Source organism: Acanthisitta chloris, unplaced genomic scaffold (assembly GCF_000695815.1).
Source record: "Acanthisitta chloris isolate BGI_N310 unplaced genomic scaffold, ASM69581v1 scaffold9134, whole genome shotgun sequence".
NCBI lineage: Eukaryota > Metazoa > Chordata > Aves > Passeriformes > Acanthisittidae > Acanthisitta > Acanthisitta chloris.
Genome location: NW_008669830.1, coordinates 16,468 through 39,361, shown reverse-complemented (window position 1 = coordinate 39,361; position 22,894 = coordinate 16,468). Strand labels below are relative to the sequence as shown.

General features: G+C 40.0%; 1 protein-coding gene across 1 annotated transcript; it reads left to right on the top strand.

Annotated features, from left to right (window-relative positions):
• Positions 1–1,372: 1,372 nt before the first annotated feature.
• On the top strand, positions 1,373–21,208 carry SEMA4D (sema domain, immunoglobulin domain (Ig), transmembrane domain (TM) and short cytoplasmic domain, (semaphorin) 4D). Its single transcript, XM_009073461.1, has 14 exons — positions 1,373–1,466; positions 3,788–3,933; positions 5,134–5,196; positions 7,544–7,642; positions 8,863–8,956; positions 9,895–10,008; positions 10,876–11,027; positions 12,746–12,921; positions 13,043–13,199; positions 13,975–14,197; positions 14,533–14,648; positions 18,726–18,898; positions 19,120–19,163; positions 20,292–21,208. The coding sequence occupies exons 1-14, from the start codon at positions 1,373–1,375 to the stop codon at positions 21,206–21,208; spliced, it is 2,568 nt and encodes an 855-aa protein (XP_009071709.1).
• Positions 21,209–22,894: the final 1,686 nt, after the last annotated feature.

The window sequence follows — 22,894 nt, the reverse complement described above, 5'->3', positions numbered from 1 at the left end:
ACCCTACTTCTTTCACTTCTGTATTCCACAAGTACTGGCCCCTTCCTCTTTAATGCTACAATGATTTTGCCTTCTCGGTGAATAACCTGTAGGTATTAGAGTTATCTTGGATTGTGGCACATCTCTTAGTAGTGTGTCACACTGGTGTCTCAGACAGTGGCACAGTGGAAGTTTAGTATCTTTTGTGCTCTGCTGCGAAGGACAGTGTGCTTTGCTCTCCATCACTCCACCCTGAGTGTGCAGCCCTCAAAATTTATTCATAATTTAGAAACTGATAAATGCATTCATTTCTCCTGGTAAATGCTTAATAAATCTTCACCTAGGAGTGGTTGCAAGAACATAGGAGCAGTGGAAACTTGGGGAAGATGGTGTAGAAAGCTGTGAACGGTTCCGTTGATTGTTGAGGACTGACCTTTTTGGGCTTGAGAGTAATAGGTGACTTGGAGTGATTTTCATAGGACTATACAGCAGTTTTCACTATTTAAGTGTTTTCTCCGTTTATTTCTGTATGAAGTGCATTAGCTCTTTCTGTAGCTGTATTTCCATCTACACACCCTGGTCCCAACACCCCCACCCCCCACCCCACCCCTTGTGTGCATTAGTAGCATGAGAAAACTTCGGTAAAAATGATACTTTTGTTTGTAAATTTCCAAGGATGGGAGATATGGCAGGTTTGTGTAACCAGTGCTTAGGATTAATGCTGCACTTCTCATGTCCTTTGATTTCTGAACTTAGTCATAGTGATTTTTGTTATCTTTGTTTATCATTTGTCAGAGAGATGGGATTTTCTTTGTTTGACTATTAAAAGAAAATATGTAAACTAGACTCCAATTTTGTGCATTAAACATAAATCACAAATCAGAATATTTATACTTGGTATTCTAGATGAAAAGATTGCTTTCAATTATTGCCTATTAATATATCTTGGTTTTAAGATTTTATTTTCACTAATTAATGATTTTTTAAACCAAGTGAAGCTATGCAGGCAGCTGTCAAAATATTGCAAGATCAGTGCTATTTTTGGCAGTATTTGGTTTGCTTTCTCTTCTACTTGTTACTCCCTTCCTCTCTCCACAGCATCATTTTTCTTCAGCGAAACAGAATAATGCACACAGTCACACTTCTCAGCAGCTCCACAGCCTGTGGAGAGTGTGGGCAGTCTCTGTATGCAGCATCCTGGAAAATGTGCGTTCTCTTGAAGTGATCTGCTGGGAAGCACGTACTTGTATGGTTGTTCCAGCTTCCCTTGTTGCACTGCTCTCAAGGTCTGAAATGCCTGGTCTCTAATACTTCCTGGGATTTGCATTTCATCTGCCAAAGAAACTACCTGCAGCCATTATCCAGCGAGCCCTGAACAGCCAGGACACTGAAGATGGCTCTGTGTGCTTTTTATGCAGTTTGGGCTTTGTTGCTAAAAGTGGCAATAGCATTTGGCCCAGTACCGAGGATCACTTGGGAACACAGAGGTAAGAACAGAAATTTTAGTGTAATGTGGGACACTGCCACGACCTCAGGGTTTCTGTGGGAACTGAAACTGGTTGAGGCTCTATGTTCTTGGAGCCTGTTTGCTGTGAGTTTGGTCAGGTGTTGCTGGCTTTGCTCAGTTTATGAACTGCTTAGGACCAGAATGTTCAAAAGTAACTCGGGCACTGGGTTAACTGATTTCAGGCCCTCCAAGCAGTTTTGAAAACCTAACTTTTTCCAGGAGGAATTCCGAATTTGACTCTCTCAGGTGAGAGAAAACCCCAATATGTGTATTTTGTTGTAAACAAATTATTTTTAATTTGTGTCTGAACATGTTAGCAAAATGCACTTCTCCAGCTAGTATCTTTTTTTATGTGTTTTTTAGACTGAGGTGTATTTTGACACCAAGCAATTCTGTGCACTAGAGAAATTACCAGGTGAAGGAAAGATAAGGATTTGGTCCTCTTTATGACAGCATTATGTGGTGCCTAGATATGAAACAATCTTTCACAGAACACTGCTTTTCTTGTATTTGAGGTTGCAGCAAATATTTAAAGCCTCCCAATACAATTGTCAGGATTCTGCAAATGTAGTGTGAAGAGAAGTAATAGGGATCAGGGAATCCTTTAGCTTTTGGTTTCATAATTTAGCCTAGGTCTGAAAAGAGCTCTGGAGCTGGGACTATAGGTAGTTATTTGCTGGTGTTTGTGAACATGTATCTGTTTTCACGCCATTTTTCCCCACCCCCTGCCACACACACACCTCTCCGTGGACTGGATGCTTTAGGTTTTACAAGATTTTGTCTTTTGATCCTTCTTTACTAGTAGTTAATAAGCAATGATTGATTACTTACCCAAGCATGCAGTAGCTGAACAAAGGCAAACAAGTACATTGGCCATACGAAGAAGCAACCTTAAATAAGGATATTGGATTCTGAGCAGTCATAATGTAGGAAAAGATAGAGGGAGATTAAGAATGTAGTAGGAATAAGCAGATTATGAGATGGCTGTAGGAAGTGTTTTTCCTGATTATTGGTATAGCAATTAGTGAGTTGCTGATGCAGCGTTGCAGAAAGAGTGGTCTGGACAAGGCTTGTAGTTCCTGCTTAGACTCCTTGATGCTCCTGTCTTTTATAGTAATTAAAATCTGGCAAGTTGCTGTTTAATAGTATGATAATTTTATTGCAGACCCACATCCAAATTAGTCAAAGTAAATGGAATTTATTTTCATTCTTGCTGTTTCTCTCTGTGTCTGTCTGCTAAGGATTGTTGCATTTAAATAGTGGAAACCCACTTTGAATAGAAGAGGGAATTTAGTTTAGTGGACTTGTATGAACCAGTTCATCCATTTGGGAGAAATTTTCCTGCCAAGTAAAAGACTCCAAAATTACATGCTTGAGAATCTAGTTCAAAATTAATGTTTCTGGAGTATTGTAGTTGAAAATGTGCAATTACAAATGTCAGAATTGGGAGCAATAATCCATTGTTTCATCTGTATCTTAAAAAGTCGTGCTTAATTAATCTTGTGGTAGTCTCTTGAACAAAAATACAGCCTCCCAGACTTTCAGTCTTTTTTCCATTATGCTTGTACATGCAGAAAAAAATACTCTTTTATATTACTCAGTTTGTGTTATCTTTCTCCAATCCTTTCTGGTCCAGTCTGCATGCTTCCTCATTCCACTGCCTTTTTTGTCATGTCTCCCTCTCTTCTCATCTTCTTCCTTTTCATCTTGATTTCCCCTCTTCTTATATCCTTCTATTATGTGCATTTCATCTCTGGTTTTCACTTTGCAATCCACTTACCGACCAACTCAAAATGGTCTCTTTATAGCTTTTTTTTCTGCTGTGGGAATATGCTGAAGGGTTGTCTACAGGTGCAGGATAGTTTGTGAGATTTGTTCAGGGCAGGTGCGAGGGATGTGGTCACTGACATGATTTTCCACAGTAGGTTGGTGTGTGGAAAGGAGAAGGTGAGGAGGGAACTTGAAGTGGATGTGGAAAATGGTAGTTTAGGGAAAAACAGGCAGGGGAAAAAAATGATGGAAGAAGTGAGTTATAGGGATCACCATGAGAGGAAATATTGAGGCACTTGAGATTGAATAAGAAAGTGGGAACCAGTGATTTGATGCTGATGATGGGAACTGCTGTTTCTGCTGAATCAGGCTTTTTAAGGGTCCCTCATCTGTTTTGTGGGTCGTCTGAACTAACCTTTGTTGTTTTCAAGATAGCCAACAACTGTTAGCTTAGAAAAAATGACTCATAAACTTGACCCTAAGTGATCCTGCGTCTTCATGTGGTGCTATTGTTTTTTTCCATTTCAACAGAGGTCCAGCTAATACATTTTCATAAATCAGAAGTGTCAAACTATTCAACCTTGCTGTTAAGTGAAAACAAAAGCGTTTTATATGTGGGAGCCAGGGAAGTGATCTTTGCCTTAAACGCAATGGATATTTCCGTGAAGCTGCATGAGGTATGCATTTTAACACATCATCCTTCATGTAAAAATTGTACTCCAAATATTACTTAATTTCCTGATATCTTTAGTATTGCACTTTAGGTAGTAGGTACCTAAAAGAGAAACTGCTATTTTTGGGCTTACTCCAGTGCAGTTTCTGAAAGATACTATAGTATAAGAGAGGAAGAAAGAAGCTGGATATAAACATATAATTAGGGGTCTCTTTGTGTGTTTTCTTCTTGGGGGCAGGATGCTGGACAAGAGGCACTTTGGGTATCATCTTTAATAGTGGCTCTTATACATATTCTTACTATCAGGTGTGGATTATCATCTATTAATCAGAAAGTAACCTGATCTGAAGCAGAAGTAAAGTTGGAGCTTGCTCAGGAGCAGCACGCTGCAGATGTGCTTCCAAGTGAAGGCTCTGTCCTTTTGGTTTCCCCTGCTGTCTTGTGTCCCTAGGTGTGTCTGCACAGCAAGCAGTGGTGCAGACAGGTCTGATCCAGCTTGCTCAGAGAAGTACTCTGGATGTGCTGATGCTGGCTTCTCCAAATAGATTAGCCCAGACAGAAGTCTGCTAATGTATTCCTTCCAGTCCTTCCCAGGCTCCTGCTTCTCATCCCATCAGCAGCACAGGCTGGCATGTAGCGGCGCAGCATGGAGTCCCACCCAGGATTGCTTTGGAAGATGCTCATACAATTTTTAATCTGAACAACGTATTAACGGGTGCTGGTGGGCAATTTCGCCAGCATATGAAACTTGTTTTATGAGAGCATGTAACTGTCAGAGTTGTATAAGGGTATATTGGTCCAGTAAGGTTTGTTTGACTCCTCTCCCCCAAGTGTTTTTTATTCAAGTGTTAATGAAATTGAGAAGCACTTAAAATTGAAAAATACTTAAAACAGTTGCAGTTGCATTTCCCTAATGCATATGGTAATGAAAACTTTCATTAGCAATTTGAGGGGAATCATCATTATGAACCCAAAAGACAACAGCAGTAGTTTAGTCCTGCTTAAGGCACAGGCATTTGTAAGTGTCACCTCCCCAGTGAAGATTGGCTTTGAATGTTCCAAAGCTACTTGTAAAATGACTTGCATTTTCTGCAGATAATCTTAGGAAAGCCTTCTCTTGGGTGGGTTCTTGCAGTATTTTCAGACCTTGCATTGAATTAAAGTACTTTGAATGTGCCTTTTTGTTGCTTGATTTTTCACTTAGTTACCCTGGGAGGTCACAGAAGATAAAAGGATTAAATGTGCAGTCAAGGGCAAATCAGAACAGGTATGTACTTTAATTGAACTTCGAGAAAGATGTTAGACATTTCACTTCAAGAGAAGTGATGTTAAAAGAAGAAAGTCTCCAGCTGTTTGAAATTAAAATTGTCAAATAATCACCTAATTTTTTTAATTAAGTTCAGCATTAAGTTAGCATGCTTAGTATTTTTTTTTATTCTTACTTCATTATTTGTTGCTGATGAATATTATTTGAATGTTTAAAAATCTGAGCACACCCTGATGTGTGCTTAATATTAATGGTTTTCCATTAAAACAGTTAACCAGTATTGCTTTCACTGAAGTAAATGATAGCAACTGCTGTGTTTTGTTATTGCAATAATCCCTCCTCGTCATTTGATTTTACAGAATGACTAATAATTTTGGTTGCTTTGCTTTAGGGCATAGTGTTGTTTTTTTATTAGGCCAGTGTGTTTTTTCAGTCAGTGTATATAGCCTTGTTGTGGTGCTCAGTGGGTATGCTCCTCTCGGCAGCACCTTGCTGGTGTGACTGCTTAGACAGCTCCCAGCCCCTGAGCAGCCTGACCTCCTGCCAGCTCAGCAGTGCAGGCAGCTCGGCCCTTGGGATCCTTGGTGGTTTCTGGGTACCGCCAGCTCCTCATGACTGCCAGCATGCAGTCTGGCCCGTTGGGTTCGTCTGTCTGTGGAGATACTCCAAGGTAGTTGACTGTATGTGGATGTACCTTTCCCCTTGTGTAACATCACTTTGTTTAATGATATGTAAAGCAAGGAGGGTTTGCTGAGCAGGAATAATGATCAGCCGTTTAGCACAGGTTTGAAAGCCGAACTCTGCAAGTTCTGTGAATACAAAAAGCAGCTCTACTCCTCTATACTTGTTACTCTTGAACCTGTAGCTTCTTTGGTTCACACTGTTGCAAAACCCCAAGTGCTGCATCCAGGGATGATAGACATCCTGTGTTCATGGGACTTCTTGAGGTGGGAGTAGGCTCCCTCCCCTTTGACTAGCTTACTGCTTTCCCTTCGACTGACCACCATCAGTCCAAACATGAGGTGTGGCAGCTATTTAAGGGCTGTTTCCTCCTTGTCTGGCTCTTCAGGACACTATCAGAATGTTTGTTTCCCAGGTTCGGTTGGAGTTGCTAGTAATAGTATTCATACACAGCCACAATGAATAGATGAGAGTTTCTCTCATACGAGTGTGTATGTTTACAGGCTTTGTGTGCATCTCCACAAGTCCTCTGATGGGTTATTGGTGGGTGTGTTAGACCCCAGAAACAGGTTCTTTTTCAGAACTCTGTCTCCTGCCTCCGGTTTAGCAAGTCACACTCATTGCCGTCTGTGCTTTTTCCTCACTGTGCTCCTAACCTTTTAGTGGTCACATTTGTGTTGTATCCATGATGTTTTGCGTGGCACAGTAGTTTAAAAAGGGTCAAGGTATTAAGCCACTACAGCTATTTTTCACACTAAAATGGGCAGTCCTCTCCCCATCCATCACCACTATGCTGTGTAATGCCAGCAGAAGGCATTCATGCAGCTGGTCCAGGACCTCCTGTCAGAAAACTGTTTGCTTTTTTTCCCCCCTCTCCAGTATTTTGCCTTACAGTCACAGAAATACCTGGTTTGTCTCACAAGAAGGAATAGTAAGGCCAGTGCTTACGCTTAAGTAGTTTTTGGAACAGCAGTTAAGTGGGACTAACTGGCAGTGTACCTGCAAGAATTAAGGGGTGTTGTTAATACTGATTTTTTTCCCCTCCCTCTAAGTGGGTGTTTAGAGTTGTTTTTCTTTGTTGTTATTCTGAATCTTGGAATCCTTTATTAAGGATTTTGCTCAAATTCCTTATTCTATTTCAGAGCCAAAGATATTAAGAAGCTTCCTTGGATGATTTCAAGGACTGGGGAAAAAAAAAAAAAAGAGAAAGGACAGCCATAAGTGACAAAGCTTTGTAGCTAATTTAAGGTTTTGCTCTTCAGACACAACCTTGACTGTGACTGTTTTGTTTAGATGTACAAAGGATAACAAAGTCTAAAACTTACTTCATGTTTAGCTAGTCGTTCCCAAGGATTTGGATGTGTGCTTGGAGCTTCTGCTTTCATGGAACAACTTGAGATGCAACCTGCTGAGCCTACGGTACTTAGTCGTGCTCAGGTATAGTGAGGCAGCTACACATTACTGCTGTAGGAAACCAGATGCTGCAGGATTAGAGCTTCCGAAGATTGTAGGGAGATGGTGTCCCAGTGTCGCCTACGTGTCTCCCAGGCTTACTGGTGTAGTGTGGCATTAGTGGCAACAGACAAGCTGACAGCACAGTGTTGTTTTGTTGGAATGTGGAAGCTATGGTTGATCACACCAGTCCTCTCCTCATCCTCTATTACAGACAGAGTGTCGCAATTACGTGCGTGTCTTGCAGCAGCTGAACGATACTTTTCTCTATGTGTGTGGAACTTACGCATTTCAGCCAACATGTGATTACCTGGTAAGAAATGTACATGTGTTCTGACTGCCAACAGCTGTAACTTAAAAGCAGCTCAAGGAAACAGAGTTTAATCTCCATTCCCAAAAACTGTTGCATCTTCAGTGCTGATCATAAGGTTAGAAGCATTTATTGCACTTTCGCACAAGAAGGATGGAGTATGGAAATAAACGGTACTGTTCATTTTTCAGAGCACTTAATGAGTTATTGATTCATCTTGTCTAACTGCAGATTTACTTTTTCTCAGCTTTCATAATTCTTTTTGTATTCTGTGTTAGCATAAAACCAGTTTCTAAAACTGAAAAGACATTGTTTGCGACTTCCACCCATTACTGAATCTCCCTGAAATTTCTCAGATTCCTGTCTCTACTTGTCTTGTCTCTGCTCCTGGCTATACCACAGCTTCATAGTGCTAAGTGCTTCCGAGTGAAGTCTTGGCACAAAATTAAAACTCCCCTTTCTTGCTGCTGACTCTTGTATTGTTTTCCTTGCCGTGGCTCTTAGCAGTTTGGCAATTGAGAAATCTTGTAATTAGTTGTCCCTTTTTGTGTCCCCTGCTTTCAAGTCTGCCTGCCATCACCTCTGGAACATTGCCAGGAGTCATTGCCCTTGGCTCCCAATATCTTCATTACACAGTATAACCGATTACTTCCCCAGTAATGTGGCTACAGTTCGTCATCTTTCTGATGCTCAATCTCTTGGTTTTTAGGGGATTTATAAAGTAGCAGCCAAAGTACTCTGTGGCTTTTTGAAGCATAGTTGGATGATTCCCACAAATTTAACATAATCTGAAAAATTGCTAAATCCACTTCAGAAAGCATTCTTGATTTCTAAGACTCTCAGTTTTTGTTCAGGCTAATTCAATAATTGGCACTTCTTTCCATGTATCAATTAACTTCCCTGTCTTTCCTGCTGTCTAGCTTTTTTAGGTGCCCTTTCTTGAGGTCTGTCTGGATTTGATTTTTCATCTTCTGCGCTTTTCTGCTCCCGCCCTCACAAATTATAGGATTACATTTTCTCTCTGTCTGTGGGACTTGATAAGATTTTCTGAAAACGCATATGGCTTTTATAATTCTACACAAAATGCCTTTGATGCTGGAAGTTGATGATACAGCCCATTATTTAGTGTTTATTTTTTCAGTTAACTTTGCATGAGTCAAGTAACTGAAAGAAAAAAAGTGCTAACAGTCGTTTTGTGGTTTTCCAACCTAATATTTTTGCAGAATGTAATTTCATTTAAACTTGGAGGTAAAAATGAAGATGGGAAGGGCAGATGTCCATTTGATCCTGCTCAAAGCTACACATCTATTATGGTTGGTAAGTTCGAACTTCACGTACCTCATTCTTATGTGTAAAAATGTTGTATCTTTTACATTGTCATGCTGCAGTCTGTAAATATCAAAATGGTTGCTTGTGTCCATATTTTTTTGTCTTTATTGTGTATCTTTGTAGACATTAAATACTTAAAATAGTCAACCTTAGCACGTTTCTTAAAAAGAGAACTTAAAATTCTAGGTAGTTCCAGAAGCAACTTCTAAAATACTAATTTGCAAACTGTGATTCCAGATGTTTAACATACTTGGTCAGGGTAGTCTAAATGCACTTTGACTGCCTTTGTAATACCAATTATTGTCGCTTCAGTAAATTTAACAAACAATATTTTTTTAGCTGTCCAGAAGACTTATCCATGAGATAAAATAGTGAAGTAACATGTTTATTGCAAGTATACTTGCTTCGTGGAAAGGCAATACTGAATCTTGATTTGGTGAAACTTGGTCTTTACTTTTGTGTCACAAGATTGTAAGATAGAAGCTCAACACAGTGTGAAACAGGAAATGAGAGAGAGAAAAGAACACACTCCCTGCATTGTGCCTAAATTCTTAAAAGTTTAGTTTGAATAATGGTGGCATAGAGAGTAAAATAATTCCAAACTTCTGATACATTTCTTAAGTAAATTTGCATTTTTTTACATAAACTGTAGGTTTTTATGGTAAGAGTTAAGGTACCACAAAACCAACAGTGACCTTTGTCAGTTGCTTCTGTTAGAGCAATAACAGACCCAAGTGTGGAACTGTTAGGCTTGAGAATGGTCAGCAGAAATGTAAATGTGAAAGACGTGTCTAGGGCAATTTAAAGGAAATCCTTGTTTATCTTTTCTTGTGGGAAGTTTAAGCTTACACAGACTCCCAAAATATTTATGTACCCTTTTTGGTATCCAGTCCATAAGTTCTAAAATATTTTGTTTTGTGTTAAAGATGAGGAGCTTTATTCCGGTACTTCTTACAATTTCTTGGGAAGTGAACCTATTATTTCACGGCACTCTCATCAGAGCCCTCTGAGAACAGAATATGCAATACCTTGGCTTAATGGTAAGTAGGCATGAGAACTGACCCAAATAAATTACTTTTTCTTCATCAACATCACACTTAGAGATAGAGTTTAAGTGTTTTACCTAGGTGAGGAGCAATTGTCTAATATCTCAAAGGGAACAGATTTTGTTGCAGTGACATACACAGACATACGAGTCTGTGCCCTCATTTGTGCCATCAAGAGATTTTATTTTGAAATTTCAGGATTTTTATCACCATTGGCAACAAAAAAAGCTTCAAGATATGCAGACTTCAACTTGGCATTAAAGAATACAGTTTATTTTGTATCTACTCGTTCATTCCTGCAATAATGCAGCTCAGTTATAGTGTAGGAAGGAAGAGAATGGTCTTGGTCTCTAACGTTTTCAAATTGAGCCGATCATGGTTTCAGTTCCTGAATTTCAAAATTCACCAAGCTTTGTGAATACCCAGAAGTTTGTGGCATTGTGCCAAAAAGGGCTAAAATCACCATGTCCAAAAAGAACAGAATACGGAGTTTTGGCACTGTCATTTTTAGTGTTTCAGCTGATAGCTGAAATAGAGGAGAGGCATGCAAGGGAGGTTATCTCTTCAGGCCCATGAGAAAACTGCATTTGCCTGTGGCCTGAAGAATGCTGTCGTAATGGGCTATCAGACCTTACAGATCTCTCAGGTGTCTTAGTGCTTTCATATAGGTTTGTGGTTTTGGGGTTTTTTTTGGAAATGCTATTCATATTTTGAACAGGAAACTGTCTAGGCAGGTCAGTGACAGAAGATCATGTAAATGTAATGTGGGGTTTGGATGAAAGAGGACTCCTAGGGGGTCTTTGAGAGAATCATATTAGTAGTCTCATATATAATAGAAAGTTCTTCTCTTTGTATTTGTAGAGCCCAATTTTGTTTTTGCTGATGTGATAAGAGCAGATCAAAACAGCACAGATGGAGAAGACGACAAGATATACTTCTTTTTCACTGAGGTGTCTGTGGAGTATGAGTTTGTTGGAAAACTGATGATTCCAAGAATAGCTAGAGTGTGCAAGGTGGGAGATAGTTCAATTTACTTTTACTATTTCAATTAGAATTTTGTGTGTGTTAAAACGCATTTATTATTGTAGGCTTATTGCCAGTTAAATGGAAGTGGCTGAATTTAGTGAATCAGCAATTCCAACCAGTTCTTTAGAACTGAGCCTAATGGTTGCTTTGTGAATAAGTACTAGATTTTAACTTTCCACAGTTGTGAGATTTCAGTGCATCCGAGGGTCCTGCTCTCCTCTGGGAGAAAACAAACCAACCGCAACAAAACCCAGCAACAGAAAAAGTGTCTCCGCTGGCTTTACTTTGGTTTTTTTAAGCAACTCCAATTACAACTCCTTGTGAGGAACTGACTTCAGTTGGAGCTGTGTGGATAAGAAGTCGGTCAAGTGACTTTCAAGTAGCTGTATGCAAACAAACCTGTAGCTATGTCTACAACAAAATAATTTCTCTGTGGTGTAGCAGATGGGACTTCTGTGAGGCTGTAAGAGCTGCCAGAGCCTGAAGGAAAATGACCACCAGCAGCCTGATTCTGTCACCCTTGCTGTGCTTAAACCTCAGTGTGTTAGGCTGATTCAAGTATGTACTCAGGAGTGTTGCTGATGAAAGTTTTTTCTCAGTAGAAAATGTTGGTTTAACAAAAAAATTTTTCAGTGGAATGTATCAATTTCCTTAGGACTTTTTTTTTCCCAACAGGAAATTTATCTGGCTATTTCATTTTTATGAGGCTGCAAGCTTTATTTTGACTTTACTCTTTTATAATTTAAACATGGAAGTCAAACATCAATAACAAGTTAGTGCCCTCGAGATTTCCATTAAACAAGGAGTTGGAGGCAGGTTTACATGCAGCTTATAATTGTGGCTGTATGCCCACTGACAGCTTGTGCATGCTTTAAAAGGGGGAGTATTGTGGAATATGAGAGCTTTATTATGATGTTATTATGCGTCTCAAACTGTTGGTTGAAATAGGAATCAGTGGCAGATTGCAAATCTATAAATGTTAATGCTTAATTGTTTTAATATATTTTGGGAGATTTCCTTTAATGCTTTGCATAACATCATTGGATGATGAATGGGAAATATTAATACTGTTTCCATGTGCTCTGGTTTTTATAGAGAATTAACAGAGCTACAGGTTGGATATAAAATAATTTGAAGCATTCCTGGTCAATATGTCTTAACTTCTCTAAGACTTGGTATTGTAAATCCTTTATAAAGGTGGTAACTTCTAGCAGGATTGAAGCACTGGTGCATTTCTGCTAATGAAATTATCCATGTCAGGCAAGTTTACATGCATGTTGCAGCATTGGAATTTAATTCACAGTTTTGATGTCACAGAACAAATGCAATATTACCTGTTCTCTTAAGAAACAGTATAATACTTCCATGCTTATTATACTTGTTCCAATAAACAATTTTTTCCTAATGGTACATTGCTAATCTCAGTTTTTCAAGTGCTGCTGAATTATGGTTCTTTATTACTCTCATATCATCTTTCCTCTATGTGTGATAGGAATGATTCAGCATTATTTTTTTGGATCAGTTTTTCCGTGGCTTTGTCACTGTTTTGTTTGTGAATGTGTTAATGCTTATTGATGTTGCTGTAGACAGAATGTTAGAAAATAATAGGGCGTAATAATTTCATGCTATATAGCTGTGGTTTTTAAATGCAAAAGTGCTGCTAGTTCTCCTCACAAACACCTTTTTATTTTTTTAATCTCATAAGAGGGACCAAGGAGGATTAAGGACCTTGCAGAAAAAATGGACTTCCTTTCTCAAGGCCAGACTGATTTGTACCATCCCTGATAAACATTTGATTTTCAATGTTATCAATGATGTTTTTATTCTCAAGTCTCCGAATTTGAAGGAGCCAGTGATATATGGAGTCTTCACCCCACAACTGTAAGTGTGGTATAGCCTTTTCCTGGATAAGTACTTTTAATCTTGGTTGATTACTACAACAAGTAATAATTACTCCCATGTTTTGTTGTTTTGTTTTCTTAATTTCTTCCTGAACATTTAGGAATAACGTGGGTTTGTCAGCAGTGTGTGCATACAATATGTCTACTGTAGAAGAGGTTTTCTCAAAAGGAAAATATATGCAGAGTGCTACAGTTGAACAGTCTCACACAAAGTGGGTACGATACAATGGGGAAATTCCCAATCCTCGACCTGGTGCAGTAAGTATCTGTAATTTTGGATCTGATGGCTAGTCTTTTTTTGTAATGCTCAGGAGTAAAGAGACTAGAGAATATTACATAACCTTCTAATGATTAATTTGTTTGCTCTGATCTGGTTACTTCTTGTTGTAGAGACTTTGTAGAAAAAACTCAAGTGATGTATTCTGAACTTTGTATCTGTGATTCAGAGGGCCTTTTTTTCTTTTTTTGAATTGAGTTATTTGCTGGGTTTGTATTTTCATTATTTTGATACTAATTTCCTGGTGGTGAAATAGAACTCAGTATACACCAGCAACATCAAATACTTTTTAATTCAGATGACCAGAAGTATAGCAACTGTTGCACTGTTTCAGTAGTTTCAGCATGTTTATCCAATGCAGTGCCTTGCTGTACAAGCTAAAATGTTCATAGTACTGGGTTTCTTTCAGACTTTTCTTACATTCCTTACAGTCATCTTGTTGTTAGTGCTGAATGAAGTGACAGTTAAAAGTAGTTAAGATGCATGAGAGTGCAAAAAGAATATTTTCCTGGAACGTATTTTGGGCCCAAACCAAAATGTTGTCCAAAGCTCACAGATTAGTACATACATCACAGAAGCTGAAGTGCTGAGGACCTTCCTTGGTAAAATGAGCATCATATAGAGGTGTGCTTATTGGCCAAAATAATGGAGGGAAGAAAATGCATACACCTGCTGTCAGTTGTCTTTATTTTGTACAAGTAAATGATGTGATTTGGTTGTCTCTTTCCCCCCCCACCTCTCTGTCCCCCCTGCTAGTGTATAAACAATGAAGCCAGAGCATCAAACTACATGAGTTCTCTGAATTTACCAGACAAAACCTTGCAGTTTGTTAAAGATCATCCTCTAATGGATGACTCAGTGACCCCCATGGGAGACAGACCTCGGCTAGTAAAACGAGACGTGAAGTATACCCAGATTGTAGTAGACAGAGTCACAGCACTCAATGGCACCATATATGACATTATGTTCATTGGTACAGGTGAGTTCTGCAAAACACCTTTCTTTAATGATGGCCTGATTCTTTGAGTTTCTAAGAGAAACTCTTGAGATTTATATATTTACAGTGCTTTTCACCAGCTGATGTTTTCGTTAAAAATTAAGGCTCTACAGTAAGTGGTTGTTCTTTGCGCCAAAATACTATTCCTTTCTCAGAGCTCCTTACAATGGCAAGCTTAATAGTTGCCTTTGATGCAGAGTTATGTGAAGTTTTCAGCTGAACACCAAACAGATTCTTGAGACAAGTTAGAGCAATTGTGCAGGGTTTTTTCCTGCCTTTTTAGTTTAAGGATCTTACGTAAACTATTGCTGTTTCAGATCGAGGAGCCCTGCACAAAGCTATCAGCTATGAAAATGGAATGCATATTATTGAAGAAACACAGCTTTTTCCAAATTTTGAGCCAGTCCAAACTCTTTTGCTTTCATCTGGAACAGTAAGTGCTATAAGCATCACAGCATTCATCTCATTTTGTTCTTCCACAAAACTTTTTAGTATCACTTTGTAATTTTGTGACAAAAGACCATCACTGTGTGCAGAGCCAAAGACTGTATCTGTAACTCAATATACTGCAGCAATATCACGTGTTGCCAGCTGTATTTCAGATGTTTGGTAGGTGGCAAGCTTCTACAAGTATATGGGCACAGGGATGGGTGGGGTGGGGCACAGGTGTACAGGTTTTCACTTGGATTCCATGTGCACAAGCTGAAAGCTTTAAGGTTTTCAGGTTAGGAGTGATGTAAAAATCCTGACCCCTTGTGGCCATCACAGCTCTGTGAGGAAAAATCTCCGGGTTGATGTTAGCACAGGGGTGCTGTGTCATTCTGAGGAAATCGACCCAAGAAATCTGGTCTAGCATAGAGACTTGTAATAGTGTAACTAACTGGTTTCTGCTGTCCCAAATCTTGCAGGCCCCTGGATACTAGAGATGTCGTGAGAGCAGTGACTTTGGTGACTGCCACAGTGGCAGTTGGTGACATCCACTGCAGCTGTGGGTGAGAACCTTTGGTGAGGTCCTGTCTGCCCAGTGGGGGACCAGCTGCAGCTCCAGCTGGGTGATACAAGCCCTACCACAGGCTGCAAACCTGGTGGCCATCTCGAGCCATTATTAGTCCCTTGGCTTAACCCCAGAGTGGTTTTGTGACAGTAGGAGGATAATCACTATGTGTAGTTTGTACATGAGCTGGATGTCTGGGCCTCGTTACTCAGACCTGCAGATCATGAGTGTCTGTGTCTGTGCCCTAAGCAGCTGCTTGTAGCATCAGACCCCACAGTGACATTTCAGGGTTTCTTAAGGAATGAATTACTCTCTTGAAGTGTCTGGCAGTAATACTGACATTCAGTAGCTTCCTAGTGATTGATAAAGGCTTTGCAGATTAGGGATTTAGGAATACTGCCGAGATATCTTTGAAACAGCTTTCATTTTTGTGTGATATTTAATAGAACTTTGCATGTCAACATGATCAGCTCAGTGGAACAGAGCTTTATGCCATAATTCTTACAAGCTCGTCTTGCATGTTGATTTGTTCTTTCATGCTTAAAACAGAAAGAAGTCTTGAGGTCAGAGTATACTTTGGATAGGCAAGTGCAAATCAGGATTAAAAACTTCCATACCTATAGCTTTCAGTAAAGATGTTAATATTATTGTAGTATGTTGCATCAAACTGGCAACTTAGTGTGTATATATAATATATATATGTAGGTACATAATATGTGTGTTTGTGTATATATATATGTATGTATGTATGTGTGTGTGTGTGTATTTTCTGGTTTCTTCTGCTTTATCTGCAAAGAAACCTTCAAATGCCTTGCTTTGATGGGAGGTTTCAGTATTTGCCCTGTGATAGAAGATAATGATCACTAACTCTTCTAATAAATGTGCTAATACTCGCTCTTGTGATTGTGGAACCATTCATACTCTGGCTTAATTACGATTCCCTCATTTCTGAGGAGTGGAAGGGAAGAGATGGTCATTATAGCATGATACCAAGGACACGTGATGTAGTAGTTTCAGCACGTATTTGGTAGCCAAGGCTAGTGTAGAAATAATAGCACTGAATTTATTTGCTCTTGAGTCCAGGTACCACATGCTCAGTTCCTCAAGAACATCCCGAAAGGTGTCAGTGTGAGGCATGGCATGGAGGCTGCATAGGGAATCCACTATTTTTTCAGAAAGAAACTTTGTCTCAAAGCTTAGAATTGAAACAAAACACTGCTTCCTGCATAGCACTGCGGAGAGTAACAGTTTGTGTCTTCTGCAAGAGAAGATTTCTATGTTGCTAGTGTATTTTTTTGACACATAAAACTACACCCCAAAATTGAAGCAGTGCTGCCCAGTAAATTTCCATAAAAGCAGAGGTCCTTTCCAATGATGAGGAGTGAGAGGTTGGGTCAGGTGCCAGAGTTATGGAAACTGTGTAGTTGCAGTACCACCCTACAAGGGACTACTGCTGCTTCCCAGCATGAAAACACAAGAAGCTGTTTCCACAGTCAGTGGCTACAGAAGTCCTCCATAGAGCAGGTATTGTGATGTATGTCATGGCATCCCATAGTAATGCATTAACCACAGAGGGTTAATAGTTGTTACCCTGATGATGGACTGTAGACCTTTCTGGATTCAGAGTCCGTTCTGAGCACGTTTTTCAGCAGTCTTCAGGTTGTTCCCACATTGCTTGTAGGGTGGTGGACAGAGTCAGATGAGCCTACATTAGATCATATTCTGCTTGACTTGGAAAATGCGTCTGGATTTTTTAAAATGATCTGCTCAGCTCACTGCCTGTTCCAGGAATTCATGGGTGTGCAAGCTGGGAACCATGCTGGGACACTACAACCTGTGTGCAGTGTTGCACTGGTGCAGTGTTTTCTAGCAGAGTGTTAGAGAGATGAGCAATGCTTGGTACATTGTGAGAGCCTTCAGGCAGACTGTGAAGCTTCTCGTAGGAAGTAGTATGACTCCAAAACTATAACCTTCCTTCTGTGGACTCTGCAGCATAGTCCAACAATACCCTAAGTTAAATTTCAGGATGAAAGGCTGCATTTAAATATATGTTCAACTGTATTTCAAACTACATCTTTCAGCAGTGCCAGCAGATTCTTTTCTGGTCCTGTTTTGTCTTGTATTTTCCAGTGTTAAGAGTTTCCTTGAAAGCTGTCTGGGCCACTCCACCACTCCATGCATGAGATGGATCCAAACTAATTTGTGCTTGGTCTTGTAGCTTCCTATAGAGACTTTCTCATGATCATTGCATTAAAGAGACTGTCCTGTTCTGAGTTCTCATGGCAGAACCTCCTGATGTGAAAGTGTGTCAGTGAGGCCTAAAACCTAAATTCAGTCCTAAGATGCTTAGTTGTTAGCTGAGGCTGTTTCTGATGCCAAGACCAAATGTCTGCACCATGAGATCTTTCAAAATGTTTCTCTACTAAGAAATCTTTCTTGGATGTCTCCCCATCACTTTGTGACCATACTCGTCCTGCCAGAGTCAAACAGTCTCACTGCAGACATGACCCCTCAGTACATTTCTACATACTGAGATCCATATGGCTGCAGTACGGGAAAAACCACTCTGCTTGGATCTGGCTCATTTGCCATGGCAACTGTAGTAGGGTGCTGATAAATCCGTTTGGCATTCTGCTCAGGATGAAGCCAACCCAGTGCCAAGGTGGAGTGTGCTGTTCAGCTGTCTATGCACAGCCTCTCAAAATGAGTAGAGGGCTGGTCACTGGCTTTTGGGTTGCAGCACAGACCCCTTTGTGTAATGATATGTAAAGTCACAGTGTACCTTTAGCCATTGGTTCCCTTGTGCTTTAAAGCAGATGAGTGAAATAAGGCAGCTGCCTGCCTTTTATAAGAAGGATGTTTGGGATGAATGTGGTCTTTTCTTGCCATGCTTCAAGTGAAACTTATTTGGCATCCCCAGCAACAGTGACTCAACAGTCTTGCCAGTGCTGTTACCTTTACATACTACCGGTGTTCCTCCTTGAGAAGCATTTGACTGTTGTAAGGCTGATGCTGATGTGGCTGCAGAGACCTGGCTGGTTGAAGAGCTGAAGGCAGTAGGGCTGCTTTGGGTTAACAGGAGCAGGTCCTACATACAGCAAGCCTTGCCTGCTCAGGCTTGCCATGTGCCTGCTGCAGGTTTGTCATCAGCACAGGCTTTATCATCAGCATAGGCTTACCTTGCCTCATACAATTGTTGGTGCGTTTATATTTCTGGAAAAACTGCAAAAAAGCAAGACTAGGTGTGGTTGCTTTCCATTGTCATAAACTGTAACTGTTTCAGGTTTTTTGTTGTCTTTTTGCACTTTCAGCCTTTCCTGCAATATTTATAAGTTTCCTTCCTAAAAATAAAAGCTAATCAAACACTTATTCTCCTCATGAGACAGTTTTTACAAACATGACTGTATGTATGCAACTCCTAAAATACTTTTTAAATTGTGTCATGGATTGGGTTGTTTGGCTCTGAGAAAGTGATTGGCTGTGATTTTGTTATTGTTGTTTATTTGTTTACTTTAGGGCAGAAGATATCTCTTTGCTGGTTCAAATTCTGGTGTGGTTCAGTCTCCGTTGGCATTCTGTGACAAGTACACCACCTGTGTTGACTGTGTTTTAGCAAGGGATCCTTACTGTGCCTGGAAACCCTCTGAAGCTTCCTGCACTGATATTTTTAAAGAAGATAGAATTGAAAGGTATTGGTAGCCTTTGATTATCCTAGAGTTACAGTCAATATTGCATCGGTCTTGCCCCTTACTGATAAGTGGAATTTTAAAAACTGGTTTTCATACACAGGCTTTTTCCTATCCATCTGTGTCTGCTTGTGCTCTTTAGATAAGATGCCCCTTGGTATAAGGGGATGGGCAGGCCTCAGAAACAAGATTTGAAGTTGTAATGGTTGGACTTTCTTTTACAGGAACTGGATTCAGAACATAGGTGGAGATGCATCTCCTTGTTCTGGTGAGTTAGTCTTTAAAGAGCTCTTTCATACGTCTAGGTGGAGTAGTGAAAGAGCTGTGTTGAGTTTAGCTTCGCATTTGTGATTATCTGGACATTCATTTACATTTTAATAGGTATGAGATTCTGCTGTTGAATATTTGAGCGTCTGCACAGCCTGCATGTTGTCTTAAAAAATGTCTGTTTCATATGCGTCTGAGTGTGCAGTGCAGAACCCCCTGAAATGAATGGTGTCACCTCAACAGTGACTTGAGTGAAAGCAATCCCAGAAGTGCTCCTATTTCAGATGCCCGTCTCTTTGATACAGCACTGGACATTCTACTGTGAGCCTTGACAAGTGCTTGGTTATTGCTGTTAGATCAGATTAAGTGGTTTTGAACAAAAGCTGATTTTATGGTGAGAGGGGAGGGGGAGCTCAAAACATGATACAGAGCAGCTGAAGTACCTGAAGTGAAGTTGCTTTTAGACAAGCAACCACAGGCCCTTTCTTTATAGTGCATGCTGCTGCCACCAGCTCAAGATCTTAGAGGAAGTAGTGTTACAGGAGATTTGAGCTGCAGTAAACAAAGCTCTTAAGGGTTTGATTTACTCCCATTTTATTTCCAATCCAAGCAAAGCATGGACCACCACGAGAGTTTTGCCTGTTATTTTGTTTTGTTAATTTATGGTGTTGCATTGTGGATGTGCCATAAGTGCAGATACCTTTATTTTAGTAGAGAGTTGAGTAACAGCACTTTGTTCAGTTTCTTCTTGAATACTTTGTAGTTGCTGATTTACTTAAAATGCACCAATTACATATAAAGTGAGAGCAAGTTCAGAAACTTGTCTCAAGCCATGACTCATCTCAGGTGCATGCTCAGTTGCAGACCAGCAAGGTCTCATCTTTGTCTAGAAGTGGAGGCTGTCTTAAAATTTGAGGTGTCCTATCTCTTTGTCTGTCTTGATGTTTTGTGTGCAGCTGTAGCTTGGTATTTCACCAGGATTCTTGCATGCTGTCACCTTGGTCTTGTGAGGTGAATGCCATAATCTTCATGCTTCCATTAAGACTGTAACACAGTCTTGTGAAGCTGTACAGATTAGAGCAAATAGGATTCATTGCTGATACTCTGCACATTTATTTTGATGTTCCAGATAAAGTAAGAGAGAAACCCCTACAGCATACATTCAAGCATGGGAGCACAGCAGAACTCAAGTGTTCTCAAAAGTCCAATCTGGCACAGGTAGTTTGGAAGTTCAAAGACGATGTACTGAGAGTGGAGAGTCCCAAGTACCGTCTGTTGGAAAAGGCACTGCTCATCTTCAATTTGTCAGAAGGAGACAGTGGTGTTTACCAGTGTTTGTCAGAAGAAAAAGTGAAGAACAAGAAATTTTCTCAAGTGCTGGCTAAGCATGTTTTGGAACTGAAAAAAGTACAGCACACCACAGTGGGGCCCACAGCAGCACCTACACCAACAGAAGGTAATAGTGATGTGCCAAAAGTATCAGCTGTATCATCTGAGGGTTCTACTGCTCACACCTCGACCACTCATATGGTACCAGTAACGACAGCACGGATAGTAACAAAGCCCATTGGAGCTGTCCTATCAAGTGCAGCCTCCAACACAGAGCTCTTCAATTCAATTCCAGATGCTGTCCCAGAAAAGACGATGTTCCTCAAGTCAAACGATAACTTCCTGTTGATGTTCCTCTTCCTCTTCTTTTTCATCCTCTTCTTATGCCTGCTCTCCTACAACTGTTACAAAGGGTACTTGCCAGGGCAGTGCTTGAAATTCCGCTCTGTCATGCTGCTTGGCAAAAAGAAAACAAAGTCAGATTTTTCTGACTGCGAGCAAAGTGTGAAGGAGACGCTGGTGGAGCAAGGCAGTGTCAGCCACCAGAGCGGGGAGCAGCCAAAGCCCGCGCACGACACTGGCTATGAGACTGAGCCCGACTGCGGGAACAGCCAGCTGCAGGCTGGGGATTCACAGGCATCCCGGGAGGCCAAGGGCAAGCCCTTCGACGTCAAGTGTGAGCTCAAGTACGCCGACTCAGACGTGGAGGGGGACTGAAGGAGCCAGTCGTCCGTTTCAGTGGTGGAGATGAGCTGTGGTGCTGCTGCTGGCTATTTGAGCATGGAGAGCCTGGATGTGACGGCTAAGCCATAGTGGGGTTTACATGCTTAAGCTGTACAGCAAGCCAACTTGCATTCAGATCTCGCCAGATTAGAGAAGTGGTGTTCTTGTCTGGAGACCATAGCATCTTGTGTTGTACTGTCCTTTTTTCTTTTGTTTTTTAAATGGCCAGTTTCAGATCACCACTTGTTTATTCCCAGTTTTTCCTCCCACTGAGCGCTTTGCTCTAGTGAAGTTACTTGCTTGTTCTTTGGCCCTGTTCTTTCATAGAGTAAAAGTAATGTTCTAATTCAGTTGGCTTAAAAAAGTACTTCAGTCTACACATGTTTTTAGCTGCCATTAAAAAAAAGACCTAGTTTCATTTTAATTCCAAATTGGAAATTGAGTTTAGTTTATCAGATTGGTAAATTACAGACTTTTGTCCAGATTGGGACATTTTTTTTTTCCTTTTGCTTCTAGTGATTATTTTTGTTTTATGCTTTGTGTTTTGGCACACTAGTTCTCTTTAGTTCATTAAGGTTAATTTTTTAACTGCTTTTTAAGTATCTTAGATTTTAAGGTAAAATGGGGATAGCATTGCCTTGATTTATGTAAGACTCAGGGATAATCGTGTTTTTAAAGGCTTTTTCTTTGCTGCTTTCTATAAACGTAGGTACAAAAGTATCGGTACAAAATACGGAGTAAGTGGGGAATGGGGAAGGAGGAAATAAATGCTTTTCTTTTTTCTTTTTTTTTTTCCTCCCCCCCACCAGCTAACAAGCTGGACATAGTCGCATTCTATTTTCTGTAAAAAACTGGATTTTTTTTTCTCTTTTTTTGTAATTAATGAAAAAGTACAGGCAAGCAACTGTCAGTTAGCAGTGACGTGGAATGAGGTTTCCTGCATTGTGGAAGCAAAACAGGAGTCAAGAAGAATTAACTCCCACAATTCAGCAAGTGACTCTCTGGAATGGACTGTGAGGACACAGCCTGATGAGACAACATTGCCGATTTTTCTCCTTTTTTTCAGATTCAGAAATAACTCAGCTTCTTTTTGTGACAAATCTTTGCAGCATCACCCTTTGTGAATTATACCTTCCACTCTCCTATGCAACTGGAGACTGAAACTGGAGCTGCTTAAACAATCAGTCGTTTGAACTGTTTATGTGAATCATGCCTGCTAACGTGAAAGTGTGCATTTGTTCTCAGCGTGGTTCACAGCAGCACTGTCTGTTTGTAAAAGCATTTTGTGCAGTACAGTCCTGAAAAATTGTTCCTCTCACTGCATCGTTCTGTAAATATTGCTAGAAGTAGAGTACATTTTAACAGTAAACAGCAGTACGCCTGGGCTGCTTCTCTATGTTGAATTTTCATGCAAACATAATTTAGACCATCTTAGTGTAAACAGTTTATATTTTATAAGATTCAGTTTGGTTTTATTTTTCTATTTTTAATTATGTACATATAACAGAATAAATATTAAAATAAATTGTATTATCTTGATTTTTATGAAACGTGACACAATGACACTGCTTTCCATTTGGCAAGCACTAATTTTTCTTGTGGTTTCCTTTAAGGAGGAAATTTTTGTGATTAATTTGAAGTGGCTTCTCAGTTGAATGGGTGCTATAACCCAGGGTGTGG

Excerpts from the sequence above, each read along its gene's own strand:
- SEMA4D (XM_009073461.1), top strand. The coding sequence starts at position 1,373 with ATGGCTCTGTGTGCTTTTTATGCAGTTTGGGCTTTGTTGCTAAAAGTG. Across the intron at positions 3,934-5,133 it reads TTTCCGTGAAGCTGCATGAG|TTACCCTGGGAGGTCACAGA; the intron begins GTATGCATTTTA and ends TTTTTCACTTAG. Across the intron at positions 5,197-7,543 it reads TCAAGGGCAAATCAGAACAG|ACAGAGTGTCGCAATTACGT; the intron begins GTATGTACTTTA and ends CCTCTATTACAG.